This window comes from Stegostoma tigrinum, chromosome 1, assembly GCF_030684315.1.
Source record: "Stegostoma tigrinum isolate sSteTig4 chromosome 1, sSteTig4.hap1, whole genome shotgun sequence".
Taxonomy (NCBI): Eukaryota; Metazoa; Chordata; class Chondrichthyes; order Orectolobiformes; family Stegostomatidae; genus Stegostoma; species Stegostoma tigrinum.
Window position 1 is genome coordinate 70,356,925 of NC_081354.1, and position 14,761 is coordinate 70,371,685.

Consider the following 14,761-nt stretch of genomic DNA (forward strand, 5'->3'; position numbering starts at 1 on the left):
CAGGATTCCGGTGTTTTTTTAAATAGCACAGTAAATAACAGCACTTTCCAACTCAGACATCCAATAGTTTCTGACCAAACATTCACATCCACAAGATGTTCAGCTATCTTGGAAACAATTACATAATTAATGGCTGGTAGAAGGACATCGGAAACTAATCACCGTTACACAGACCAATCAGCTGCTCATCACCAACTGAATCTGCATTTGTATACACTCCGCCGGCTCAAACCTGTTGACAGTCATTCCCCTAACGTTTGAATAAACAGCATTGTAATTACAGTTTCGATGAATGTCGGTAGCTTGCTTTTAAAAAGTGCAGCAATCTCTTCAATTATCCTTGGTTTTCAAAACAGTCCTTTTCCCATTTTGGTCCACTATCAAAAATTCAGCAAAATAAAAAAGCGGTCTTAAAAAAAGGGTCCGCTCATGACTGAAGAGTCTGATATGGGTTGCCAACATCCATAGAAGTTAGTTCCCTGTTGTCATGGTTGCTGTCTGGGGGAACTAGCAAAGTGGTACTTTCTATGGCCTTCCTTTGGAAAGCTGGTGAGGCTGTGGCCATAAGACTGTCATAAGATCATAAGACGTCAGAGCAGAAATAAGACAATTGGCCCAACATTCAATAAGATCATGATTGATCCAATAATTCTCAACACTTTCATGCTTTTTCCTCATAACTTTTGTTTCCCTCACCAATCAAAAATCTGACCATCTCAGCATTAAAGTAACACTTTAATCTTTCAGTTATGCACTTACTCCTTCCAGGAAGCAGTTTACAGCAAATAGTAGGAGGAACTAATCTTTCAGTTATTGGTTACTCAATCGTGCCTCATATGACAAGCTGTTTATTCCTGAGACCATTCTTGTAAATCTCCTCTAGATTCCCTCGAATGAAAGAAGATCTTTCTTTACATATAGAACCCAAAACTGTTCACAATATTCCAAGTGCATTCTGACCAAAGCCTTGTACAATTTCAGCAATGCATCTCTCCTTTTGTACTGCAGCCATCACGAAACAAATGCTAATATTGCATTTACCTTCTTAACTGCCACTGAAAGTGCATGTTAACCTTAAGAAATCCTGCAAGTCAGACTCAAGTCTCCTTGTGCTTCAGATTTCTGAAGCATTTCCCCATTTAGAAGACAGAAAGAATAGAGGCATATACTACCAAAGTGCATAACCCCACACTTTCCAGATTGTAGTCCATCTGCTACTTATTTGCCCACTCTCTTCATCTTTCAAGTCTTTCTGCAGCCTCCTGATCCTTCGACCTCCACCTATCATTGTGTCATCTGCAAACTTAGCATCATTTCCCTCCTTCTTTCGTCCAGATTGTTACTGTATAATGGGAGTAGTTGTGGTCCCTTCTATTGGAAATCTACTGGTCACCAGCTGTCATCCTGAAAATGGAACCCATTTTCCCTACTTTCTGTCTTCTGCCAATCAGTCAATTCTCTATCTATGCCAGTACCTCACGCCTAACACTATGGGCTCTTATACTATTTAGCAGCTTCCCATGCGGCAACTTGTCAAAGGCCTTCTGGAAATCCAAATAGATCACATCCGCTGGCTCTCCTTTGTCTAACTTGCTTATTAGCTCCTCAAAGAATTCTATTTGAATTGTCAATTCATAAAACATGATCAATCAAATTTCAGTGTTTATTTCCTTGTGGACTGGTTGGCTGAGGTGTTTTCATGAGAGCTGAACTACAATGCTGATGTTTGTATGTTTATTTTTGAATGGTTTCATTGTAGTATTCATAATTATCATTATGATATTGTTTGCCAGGAAAAAGTTCCTCACGGAAATATCTGCTTGAGGATTCTGTCATAATTTGTGCTGAAGATGTGGTTTTTCCATTTAGGTTGAATTTTCTGGCACCTGGTCTTCATGCTAATAAGTGCAACATGATGAACAACCTTGTTGTTTGTAATTTAGTCCTGCCATTGAATTGTTGTAATAACCACGACAAGTTTTATTTCATTCATGGGACGTGGATGTCACTGGCTTGGTCAATATTTATTACTTGTCTCCATTTGCCCTCGAGAAGGTGGTGGTGAGTTGGCTTCTGAAACCAGTGCAGTCCATGTGGTGTAGATACTCACAATAATCTTATGAAGGGAATTCCAGGATTTTGACCCAGCAACAGTAAAGGAATTGCAGCATATTTCCAAGCCAGGGTGGTGAGTGGTTTGGAGGGGAACTAGCATGTAGTGATATTCACATATATCTGCTGCTCGTCTTCTAAAATTGATGTTTATACCACCACAGTGGCTTTGCCACCTTTTCAACGTTTCCATTGTAGTTGTGATAGAACATTATAATAATTACTTTGGAAATATCATTCCACTAAAAACTAAACACATATTTATAGGAGACATAAAAATCTGAAGCAACAAAGTAATTGTCAGATTACAGAATGTTTGGCAGGGACATGACAGAGATGAGGAACTAAAAGTGAATACATATAAAGGTGCCAGTAATATACAAGTAAATATTTATTTGCAGGCGTGTTAAAAGTAAAACAACAATTAAAATGAGAGTAGGAGAAATCTAGCTGTGGCAGATAAAGCTATTGTAGAAGCATTATATAAATATTTATGTCTGCTTCTTCAAATGAACAGGTACTAGTTTTTTGGAGATTTCCCATTCAACTGCAACCCTTCTCACCATCTTTGTCACTATATCCAACATGGTGCTGTATTTGTCCTAGGAGTGAACAAAGTGTATACTAAATGCGAAAAGTTGAAGATGGATAAACATTCTCCGTGCTGTGTCACAAAGTATCAGTTTTGACCCATGGACATTGTTAATTTTATCTTAACTGGATTACTTATTCCTGATTTCAGAATTCCTGGGCTAAGGCAGGGAAAATTGACCAAGCAACTTACCTTCTGATTACTACCTCGTAAACTTTGTTTGAAGTATACAAGTAGAAAGGTAATGCTAAACTAGTGATTTGTGGGACCCAAAGTAATGCTGCGGCTGCTGTGCTCTCACCAATTCACCCTTGTACAGTTCGACCAACCGTCTGGTATCATAACTGATGATTAGCTATACGAATTGCGTCCAATGCATTTTTAAAAGTACATAATGACTGTAATTAGGCTTCTTTTGCAGACAACTGCTGAAATGCAAGTTTTTTTTCGAAATGAATGGTGTTTACTAATCTTCAATTTGACAAAGGCACATTCCTCAGTGTGGCTACGAGCAAGTCAGAGACAAGCATGCGAACAACTACACTCAAGCGCGCCATCTGTTGTCACGAGCGGGAAAAACAGTAAATGGATAAAGGAATTTTGTTTTTAAAAAGAAGCCGCAAATAGCAAAATCGTAGCATCCTCCAAGATAAAGGCTGAAGGCAAAGAATGCGTTCGGTTTCTCCTTTTCGTACATTCAGTTTAGAAAACCAAACGCGTACATTAGGTTCTTTCTGGGGGAATTCGCTCTTGTGAATAAAAGATTTGTGTGCATTATTAAAACTGAGATTTTCCACACGACGTGAATGATCTGAGGAGACTTACTTCATTTCACTGGATTACTGCAGCGTATTTAGCGCAACGTTGGGAACACTCAGGTCTCGGGATGAACTCTTTTTGCTCTTGAAAAGAAAGAGACCCCAAGTGGGGAAGAGGTTATCGGGTTACATCCACGTGACTCGCTGGAATCCCGGTGCTGCGTTTCCCCAGTTACCAAGTGGCAACTGCGAGCTTTGTCACAACTTCGAGTTCTTAACTTCTGCTCGAAGAGTTTTCCTTTCTTGTTCCCTTTTTCTATCATCCCGTTCAGTGTGGTCACTCCTGCTCGCCAGCTCTGGAGGGCCGGATCTGCTGCATTCAAGGCACAGAAAAATCTCCCGCCCACCTCACTGGAGCTCGTGCAGGGAACTCACTAAGTCAGGCACCATCTGCTGCTCAGGGACATTGGCATTTTTCATGTGTCTTTTCCCTCAAAAGGAAAAGTTCATAAGGAGAAATACGTCTCGGAGATTTTTTTTGCTCGGATTGACTTGAGGGCTATCTACTGAAGAAGGTTGCAAGGAGTTCGGCTCGGAAACGCTAATCATATTTTTTTTGCCTGGAGTATTTTTTTTAAATTGGGGGTAGGAGGGGTTGGGGGGCAATGATGTCAACGTGAAATTCACACACCAGGCGGAAAGGTAAATCTGTGCCGGTGCAAAAGGAACGCTTGAGACCAGCAGCAGCTCCGGGAATAGTGCAGCGCCGATTCCCCTTTGCTCCTGAAACTCAACGCTGCTGTTGACTGCAGCTCAGTCCATCCCCCAACAGGATCACCGGGCTGGAAGCAGGACCAGCAGACACATCAAAAACATTTGTTTCAGTCACAACTTGCAACTGCTCCCAAACAAGTCATTGATTCATTAACACTCCCCCCCCCGGATGCATTAACTTAAGCGGTACCAGGGATCTGTGAGATGCCATTTGGAAGTGCCTCTCTTACCGACTTTCGACTGAAACGAAAATAACAGCGATCAAAGACATTTCAACCGGATCACCAATATGACTGACTTGAGCTTTTGGGTTATTGCAGTCGTGTTGATCGGCTTTGTAACCTTGCCGCAGCAGAGTGAAGGTTGGTACACGTAATATATATTGAATATTGTACACGACAGTGTTTGCTTCTCCAACAATTTTTGGATTACATCATCTATTTTACTCTTAATTATATTACCACCAATACAGTTAAGTTCAAACTTGGGTAATTCAAAATTTATTTTTCGGCATGTTTGTTCAAAAGGTCCCTAAAATGAACTGTGACAAGCGACACGAATGAAAAAAACACTTGAGTTTCCCAAAATTGTAACTGAAAAGAGCAAATCGAGAAGCTGTTATATGGATACATTCTGTAACATAATTTCACGAGTTGTTATAATTGAGTGAAATTGGAATTTATGAGAAATTTTGTTGCGCTTCCGCCTGATGTCAATAATGGTTTGCGGACATGTTCCAGCAGTGGTTGCTTGTTCGGAAGCAGAAGTCACTACAAATTACTCTCATTCATTTTTTTCCAGAGGGAACATGACGATCGCTTAAGTTTCAAATGTGGGGTATTACAGGTTACATTGACACTGATGTAACTTTTGGATTTCCATTATTTACAACCTCCACCTCCGTCAACCACCAAGTGAGCGAATTGTTGACTTGTTGGTACTTTGTCATTGATGCTCATTCATAAATCGGCCGTTGTTTTTGAATCCATTTTAAAAGGGCAGTATACATTTATATATTCATAGAGATATGCATTGTATTTCAGGATTTAGAAATAATCAACTACCCGATGTTCATCGGTACACCTTGCAAAATCTGACACAATCTGGTGGGACCCATAATGTAGCGAGGACCTCCTTACATGAATTATGTTAAAACAATCAGACCTGCGGGTACTGTAAATCAGAAACTAAAAAAAATTTGCTAGAATAATACAGCTGGTAGCATCTGTGGAGAGAAAACAGATCAAACTTTTCGGGTCTAGTAACCCTGCTTCAGAATGTTAAATTATGAAAGACAATTAAGCATTGTTGCAACGTCGCCGGGGAGTCAGATGACTTTTTAAGCAAAATGTTCTCATGCTTTGACATATGACCCAGGCCCCTGCTTCAGGAACTGATCTGCCCAGACCTCTGATATTGTCCCTCCCTAAAGCAGCACGTTTTGAAGGGGAAGTTGTTAACCACTTAATTTGCTCATTGATCCTACGCAGTAAGTATTTAGGAAGGCCTCGGTTCCACACTGTTCTGTGCAAGGCAGTTTTGCATGCGACAACAGTTTGCAGTATCACAGATAACAAAAAGCATCTTCACGATGCATTCATGTGTTTAGGTTAAAGTACATAATCAAATATTTGTAATAAGTTGTCTGATTGTTAATGCTGATCTGATCTTAGATCATTCTAAACATTAAGCCACTTTTACGATTCATTGGGAGCTTCCAGTGAAAGAAGGTGGTGGGATGGGAAAGGCTACTTTCCTCCGTTAAACCGATCGTTTGCCAGTTTTGTTTGGAAGATTATTCTAGGATGTGTTCGTTCAGCATTTGCTAGGTTGTTGCGGAACCAATATTGTAATTATTGTTTTTCATTTCTACCCTTAAACCCCTCTCGACAAATTAAACCAGTAAGTCTGTTGCGTTCCAGTTTAACGTATTTGAAAATTTTTCAATAGACCAGTGGATGTAGTTACTGATGGATTGAAACGACAGAGAAGGAACATGACAATTAGTTTCAATGACCCTGCACCCCTGCAACAATAAGGAACTGTTGTCTCTAGGTACAAGAGTATATATACATCGAAAAATAAAGTTCAATTTGACTTGAACAGACTCACCACTGAAGTTAGGATTCACAGCATTTCACTTTTTGAAATTATTTTGTTCTTTTTACTGTTCTGGGAATTAACAGACTGAAAACAAGTGCATTTGATTCTGAGCCATTGAGATAGATATGAATGACTGAAAACGATGACCTTATTTTTTTAAAATAAATTCGCAGCTAACTTGTGTCCTCTATTGAGGAACATGAAGGAATTCTCTCTCAAATGGCCATAAACAAGTGAATGAGGGGTAGTTTTCTACCTGAATATCAGATCTGACCTGAGCCCAAATCCTATGCATTTATTCATTTGTAGGTATGAACATTGCTGAATTGGCCAGCATTTACAGCCTGCCCTTAATTGCCCCGTAGAAGATGGTGAACTACAGCAGCCCTTTGGGTTGCAAAGATGAAGTGGTTTGGAAAGGAAGGGATTGCCAGGATATTGTCCCAACAAATGTGAAGGAACAGTGATTCTGTTCCAGGTTAGGATTGTGCGATTTGGAGGGACCTGGCTGGTGTGGCCATGGCTCTGCTACTACTCTTAATCTTTTAGGTGATAAAGGTCCATGGTTTGGGAGGTGCAGTCATGGAGACTTGGTCAGCTGTTGCAGTACTTCTTGTGGATGCCTGCTGCTATTGTGGGTTGGTGGTGAAGGAAGTGTAAAGTAAGATGGTAAATGAAGTCCCAAACAAGTTGGCTGCTTGTTCAGGCATGGTGTCAAGTTTCTTGAATGTTTTTGGAGCTGTGCTCATCTAGGCAAGTGGACAGTATACCATCACCTCCTCACTTGTGCATTTTAGATGGTGTACAGGCTTTACTCACTGCAAAATTCTGAGCTGCTGACTTGCTGTTGTGGCTGCAGTATTTATATGGTTGGTTCAGTTCAGTTTCCGGTCAATGGTAATCCCCAGGATATTGATAGTAGGGGATTCAGAGATGGTATTGCCTTGACACTTAACTGCAAAGATCAGATTCTCCCTTTTTGAAGATGGTCATTGTCTGGCACTTTGTGCAGCATGGAAGTTACTGACCAGTTAGCAGCATGAGCCCAGATATTTGTCCACGTCTTCCTGCATATAGGCATGGATAGCTTCAGTAGGTCACATGTTAGAAGTAGTGCTGGACATTCGTTGGTCTTCAGTGAACATCCCCACTTCTGAACTAATGTTGGTTGGAATGTTTTTGAAACAGCTGAAGATTGCTGGACTTAGGACACTACCTTAATGAAGTCTTGCTGTGACATCTGAAGTTGAGATGATTGACCTCTAGCGACCATATTTTGTTTCCTTCACCAGAAAATTCAAAAAACATTCTAGCAATAGCTGTAATCCATAACATAGAATGGAGAAAGGAACTTAGTAAAGTTGAAATAACGAGGGAAGGGATAATGGGCACACCGTTGTTTCCCAAGGTCATGATAGATTTCATCACTGGATCTTAAAATAGGTGACGAATGAGCTAGTGCACATCGAGGAAAAAATGTGAAGTTTTGTACTTTGGCAGGAAGAATAAAAAATTAAATAGAGTACAACTGCACAATTCTAAGGTGTAAAGGAGCCTAGGTATTCTAGTGCCAGAGTCACATGAGGTTAGTAAGCAAATACAGCTAGGTATTAAATCTAATGAAGTGTTGTCCTTTATTCCAGTGAAACATAAAGGTAAGGATGTCATGCTTCATTGTACAGGGCATCGTTGAGCTCTCATCTTAAATATCGTGTGCAGTTTTAGTCCCCTTGTTTAAGAAAGCTTGTAAATGCATTGGATGAACTCCGAGGAGGTGTACTACATTGGTACTTGAAATAAATAGGTTGCCTAATGTGAGCAAAGATTGGACAAACTGAGCTTATTTCCACTGGAATTTAGAAGAGTGCGTTGTGACTTGATTTTTAGTATATGAGATCCTGAATGGTCTTGACAATGTTAATGTGGTAAGGATGTTTCCTCTTGTCAGTGAGTCCAGATCTCTATTATGTACTATTTTAAGATTGAGGATTGCTCTTTTAGGTGAGATATCTGGAGAAATATTTTCTCTCTAAGGTAATGAGACACTTGCAGCTGTCTGAGTCAGAAAATGGCAGAATATTTTCAAGGCGGAGGTAGGTTGATTCTGTTGACTTTGAAAAATTTAGGGTCTTCGGGGCATATGGAAATGTTGAATTCAAAACAAAAGCAGATTGGCCATCAGCCTTATTGAATGACTGAGCAGGGGCCAGGATCTGAATGCCTACTTCGCTCCTAATTCTTACGTGTGTTCTTTTACTGACTTAAGAAAGAGTTTGTTTATTTATATAAAAATGTGTATGACATGTCATGAGGATAATGAGGATGTACAGGAATATATGGTACAAACATACTTAGTATGTGTGAAACTGTTAGGCCTTCTTTCACTAAAATTTGCCATTCTTATTTTATCATTCTTATTCATTTCTTCAGTGATGAATTTTTGACTAGGAAGTGCCTCTTCTTCATTGTTATGATAACTTTCTGTTCATGTTTTGAATTCTGCTGTTCATTTTGTAAATTTTTGGTAACTATGTCATTTATCTTATTCTTCAGCTAATGGGGATAGGGTCAGTGCAGACTCGGTGAGCAGAATGGCCTCTGTGTCCTCTGTAAGGATGTTATGATTCTAATGTTAATGACTATTGCATCAGTCTTGATGGTGAAAGATACAGGTACCATGAAAAAACTTCGAGAATTGGGGGCAGAGGTGAGTGTGGTGGCCATCACTTAAGAGAAGGTGCTGGGAAAGCTGAAGGTCTGAAGATGGAAAAATAACCTGGACCAGGTGGACTACACCCCAGATTCTGAAGGAAGTAGCTGAGAAGATATTGGTGGCGTTAGTGGTGATCCTTCAGGAATCACTGGAGTCGGGAGTGGAAGGGAGGGGCATGGGTAGTGGTCCCAGAGGACTGGAAAATGTCTAAAGTAACACCCTTGTTTAAGGAGGGAGGGAGGCAAAAGACAGGAAATTATAGGCCAGTTTCCCTGACCTTGGTCAGTAGATAGTTCTGTTAGAATTCTTTGAAGAGGTAATGAGCAAGTCAGACAAAGAAGAGTAGGTGGACATGATCAATTTGGATTTCCAGAAGGCCTTTGACTAGATTCTACATAGGGGGCTGCTAAATAAGGTAACAGCCCATAGTGGAAGAGGCAAGATATACTGGTATGGATAAAGGATTGGAGAATCATCTGACTGGCAGAAAGCAGAAGGCCTCTTTCAGAATGGCAGTCAGTGGCTATGGGAGTTCCACAGAGATTTGTGTTGGGACCACAAAAATGCCTTAATAATCCAGATGAAGGAGCTGAGGGCATTGTTGCTAAGGTGGATGGTCAGGATGGTGTTGAGAGAGCAGGGAGGCAGTAGAGGGAAAGGAGTTGGGACATCATGTTGAGGTTGAACAGGCTGTTGGTGATGCCAGTTTTGGAGTATTGAATACAGTTCTGGTCACTCTTCCGTTGGAAGGATAATATTACACTGGGGAGGGTTCAGAAAAAATTTAAAGGAATGCACCGGGACTAGAGGTTTTTCGCAAGTAAGGAGAGGCTGGGACTTCTTTGACTGAAGTGTTGGAGTCTGAGGGATGATCTTCTAGAGGTTTGTAAATCATGGGGGGCACAGATAAGATTAATAACAACGGTCTTTCCCTTAGGGTAGGGGAGTTCAAAATGAGAGGGCAGATTTTAACGATGAGAGGGAAAAAATTTTGAAGGGACCCGAAGGCCAACTTTTTCACACAGTTTGCATGTGGAATGAACTACCAGAGGAAGTGGTAGGTTCCGGCACAGTTATAACATTTAAAAGACATTTGGACAGGTACATGAATGGGAATGGTTTAGAGGGCTATGGGCCAAATTCAGGCATGTGGGACTAGTTTAGTTTGGGAAACTTGGTTGGCATGGACGATGGGTCTGTTTCTATGCTGCATGACTCTGTGACTCTATAAAAGAAGGGTAGAAAAGGTGCAGGTGATATACAATGTGATAAAAAGTGAGGTTACTTATTTTGGTAGGAAGAACAAAGGAGTAGACTATTTTTAAATTAGGAGAGCCTTCAGAACTGAAAGGGACTTAGAAGTTAAAGATTAACGTGCAGGTTCATTTGACAGTTAGGAGGGCAAATGCAATACTAGCATTCACTTTGAGAGGACCAGAATACAACATTGGGATGTACTACTGAAGATGTATATGGCTGTGGTCAGACTGCATTTGGAATATCATGAACATGTTTGAGGTCCCTATCTAAGGAAGGATGTGCTGGCATTGGAAGGGTCCAGAGGAGGTTTACAAGAATGATCCCAGGGCTGAAAGCCTTGTCATTTGAGGAATGGTTGAGGATTCCAGGTCTGTGTTCAATAGAGTTTAGGAGGACAAGGGGGATCTGATTGAAACTTAGAGAATACTGAGATGCCTCATAGTGTGGATGTAGAGAAGCTGTGTCCACAAGTAGGAGAGACAAAGACCTGAAGGTACAGCTGCAGAGGGGTAGGACGATTCTTTAGATCTGAGATGAGGAGGAATTTCTTCAGCCAGAGGGTGCTGAATTTGTGGAATTTGATTGCAGCAGAAGGTGGGGAAGCCAAGTCATGCGGTGTATTTAAGACAGAGATAGATGGTTCTTGATTAATCAAGAGAGTTATAGGAGAAGGAAGATGAACGAGATTGAGAAATGTATCAGCTGTGATTGAATGATACAGCTGATTCAGTGGGCCGAATGACCGAATTCTGCTCCAATATCTTGTAGTCTTGCTCTGGAACTTTGACCAGAGGCCTAAATAATGGGAAAGAATGTGGATACTATATTCACACACAGACCTGCCATATAAGACAAATAATGGATTTATTGAAAAACGGCTGTAGTATTTTAATCAAGGTATTTGAATTCCTGTGTGTATAGTGGGTTTCTTTCTTGTTTTTTTCTGTTTGCTAAGTTTTCATTAAAATAGAGATGTAAATATACAATGGGGAAACATTACATAAATATCTTAGACATTGATGCTCTGTTTGTGTCTACAATAGATAATGGATGTCAAGTTTTGAATGTTTAAATTATAAATAAAGCTGATTATAATTCTAAGTAACATTTCTGAAAAGAATTTTGCCGTTAATCTTTAATTACAGTACATAATACTTTACATACCAGTGCACCACCTAATTATTGTACACATGTGCAAAGACTCGAATATTATTAATACAAAGGCATCTTGCTCCAAAATTAAGTTTGCATTCAAACAACACTTACACCTGTCTGCATTCTGTAAATGTTTTTCCTCAATCATTTTGCTCAGACATTTTGGTAAATATGCAAGTAAAATGCGCATATTATATTGTAGTGTATGGTCATGCAGAAAATGGGCCTCAAGGTGTTTCTCCATGAGGCATGCACCAAAATTCCAAGGGAGTGAAATGCACATCTTTTATACTATATGCATTCTGCTATCTCATTATGCAGAACCAAATGTGGGAATAAAACACTAAATGTGAGAACGAGTCAGTTTAAAGTCAATGGTAGAAAACGTACTGGAGTCTGCGTGAAAATAAGTGTTTGAGCATTTAAAAATACCAAAAAAAAACTAAACCTTGTCGGCACGGATTCCAAAAGGCTAAGTGATGCTTAATTGGGCTAAGAATTCTTTGAAGAGGTCATTTAAAAAAAATAGACAAAGATGATGTCGTAAATGCCTTCCAGTTGGATTTTCAAAAGACCTTTTGATAGTTCAGGCTCATGAAAAGATTAGGGCAAGTGGTTTGAGAATAATCAAAGCATGGATAGGAAATTGAGTAAAAAATAAATAGGGATAAAGCGTCATTTTCAGATTGGAAAGGGTTAGAAAGTGGCGTTCCATAAGGATCAGTGCAAGTCCCTCAGTTATTTATGATTTATAATTAAGGATTGGTGTAGAATTGATAGGTCATTGCTATTGGGCAAGAAAGTGATTAGTTCAGGTTCTTCGGAAAAGGGAAAATTTAGAGGAGTCAGAAAAGAGTTCATTAACATGGTAAATGGATATTTCATGACACATACAGTTTCTTGGATGAAGGCCTTAAGGAATAGATCTTCATACATAAGATGGCCTGCTTCTCATTTATGTGACTACCTGAATTGTCAAACTCTTAAAAGGCCAATCATGTAAGCTGAAGCATTTTGAGTGTCTATGAACAATAATTAGTAGTATTTTGAGTTTGCTGCACGAGTGAGTCATAAGTTTATAACAGTGCAAATGGAATCTTTTTGGCCCATCATGTCCAGCTTCTAAAGCTTCGTCTTGCAGATAAAAGTCTTCATCTCCAGAATTGTTCCAGTAAATCACCTTTGCCACTGTTTAATGACTGTTGTATCCTTCATGTTTTATGGCAACCAGATATGGGCACAATACTCCAGCTGAAACCAAACAAGAACTTTATAAAGTTTCGGAGTAGCTTTTTGCATTTGTGTCAGTACTTGTATTCCTGAAGGTGCATTGATTATTTGTTTCCAGTTTCGATCTTTTGCACCTGAATGTATTGGGTTCTGCTGAGGTCCTGTCCCTTAGTATTTGCATGTCCCAGAAGAACATAAAAAGGAGCAGGATTGGGCTATGCAGTTCCTTTATCCAGGTCCATCATTCAGTACAATCAAGGCTGATCTTCAGCTTCAACTCTATGTTCCTGCCCACTCCCCATATCTTGAGATTCCCTGAAGAATCAGAAATTTCTACGTCTCAATCTCAAATACGTTCAGCAACCGAGCATCCACAAACTTCTGCGGTATTCCAAATGTTCATGCCCTTTGAGTGAGTAAACCTCTGCTCATCTCAGTCAGAAATAATTGGCCCTTATTCTGAGACTGTGCCCTCTTGTTCTGAATTACCAGCAAGGGAAACAACCATAATTACAACATCTAAAAGGCATCTGATGGGTACATGAATATGAAGGGTTGAGAGGGATATGGACCAAATGCTGGCAAATGAGACTTGATCAGTTCAGGATATCTGGTTGGCATGGATATGTTGGACTGAAGGGTCTGTTTCTGTGTTATATAACTCTGATTCTACCCTTCAAGCTCCTTTAGAATCTTACATGTTTCACTGAAATCACTTCTCACTCTTTTAAACTCCAGAAACAATAGGACCACTTTACTCAGCCTGTCATCATTGGCTAACCTTTTTAACAGAGGAGACAATGTACTGAACCTTAGCTGTAGCCTTTGGGCAGGTATGTCCTTGTTTAGATATGAGGAGCAAAATAGTATTCTCTTCACCTGTGGTCTTGGGGAAGCCCCTTTATAAAATTGTGGTAAGGCTTCTTTATTCTTGTACTTAACTCCCTTGCAACAAAAGCCAAAGCTGTTTGCTTTCTTAATTACTGTGCCAACATGCCAAATATAATACATCCCCTCTGAACATTGAAATTTACAAACTTCACTGCTTTGTTTTTGAAAGCAAATTTTGTTCTCGCCACCAAAGTTAATATGCTCACATTTCCTTACATGATACACAATCTGCTACGTTGTTGCTCCCTGACTGAATCTGTCTATATTTCTTTATGACCTCTTGGTAATCTTCTCAAAACTCGCTATCCTTCTCTTAGTTTGCATTCCCAACTAAATTTGTATTCTCAGCAAATGTGGATACATTACTCCCAGACTGTTTTGTCTTGGCCGTCAGTGTAGATTTTAAATTTCAGTGCTGAGCATTCGGCACTTTTCCTGTAATACTTCACAGGCCACAGCTGTTAACTTGAATGTACCACATTAATGCCCACTTTTTGCTTCCTGCCTATGGTGGCTCTGTGGTTAACATTGCTACCTCACAGTGCCAGGGATCGGATTCGATTTTAGCCTTGGGTGACTGTCTTTCTGTGTGGAGTTGGCGTGTTTGCTCCATGTCTGTTTGAGTTTCCTCCCATTGTCTAAAAATGCACAAGATACGGGGCTTGGCCATGCTAAATCACCCCATAGTGTCCAGGGATGTGTAGGTTATGTGGATTAGCCATGGCGAAATTCAGAGTCATTGGGATAAAGTAGGGTCTGGGTCTGGCTGGAATGCTCTTTGGAAGTTTGATGCAGACTCAATGTTGAATGGCCTCTTTCCATATTGTAGGGATTCTATGTTTGTTCAACTCTCTAGTCTTTCCCATAATAATTTCTCCTGTCTCTGTGTCCGAGGGTGTGCATGCCCCAGAAGAATATAAAAAAAAATCAATGGGCAGAATGTTCTGCTGCATTAACCACCCTGGGTATTGACAAGAAAGTTGGCAAAATACAGTGAAATCAGAAGAAGAGATTCTTGACATTCAGTGCAAAATGACTGATTTTTTCAAACAAATATTGATTTGCAAGGTGAGAATTTTGCTGGTGAGCAGAGAGAGACATATTTACAACCATTTCCATTGTTTAATGTGTTAATTTTAGCTAAATTTATACATGATTTCCCATTCTCCCACA

The 14,761-nt window shown here is 39.9% G+C and overlaps 1 protein-coding gene across 3 annotated transcripts in view; it reads left to right on the forward strand.

Moving 5' to 3' along the window:
- The first annotated feature begins 3,688 nt into the window (after positions 1-3,688).
- fras1 (Fraser extracellular matrix complex subunit 1) overlaps positions 3,689-14,761 on the forward strand; it is a 446,760-nt gene continuing 435,687 nt past the window's right edge. For all 3 annotated transcript variants that reach the window (XM_059646148.1, XM_059646150.1, XM_059646159.1), the window contains exon 1: positions 3,689-4,598. In XM_059646148.1, coding sequence (XP_059502131.1) covers positions 4,526-4,598 — 73 coding nt within the window. In that variant the 5' untranslated portion in view covers positions 3,689-4,525. The remainder of the gene's footprint in view (positions 4,599-14,761) is intronic.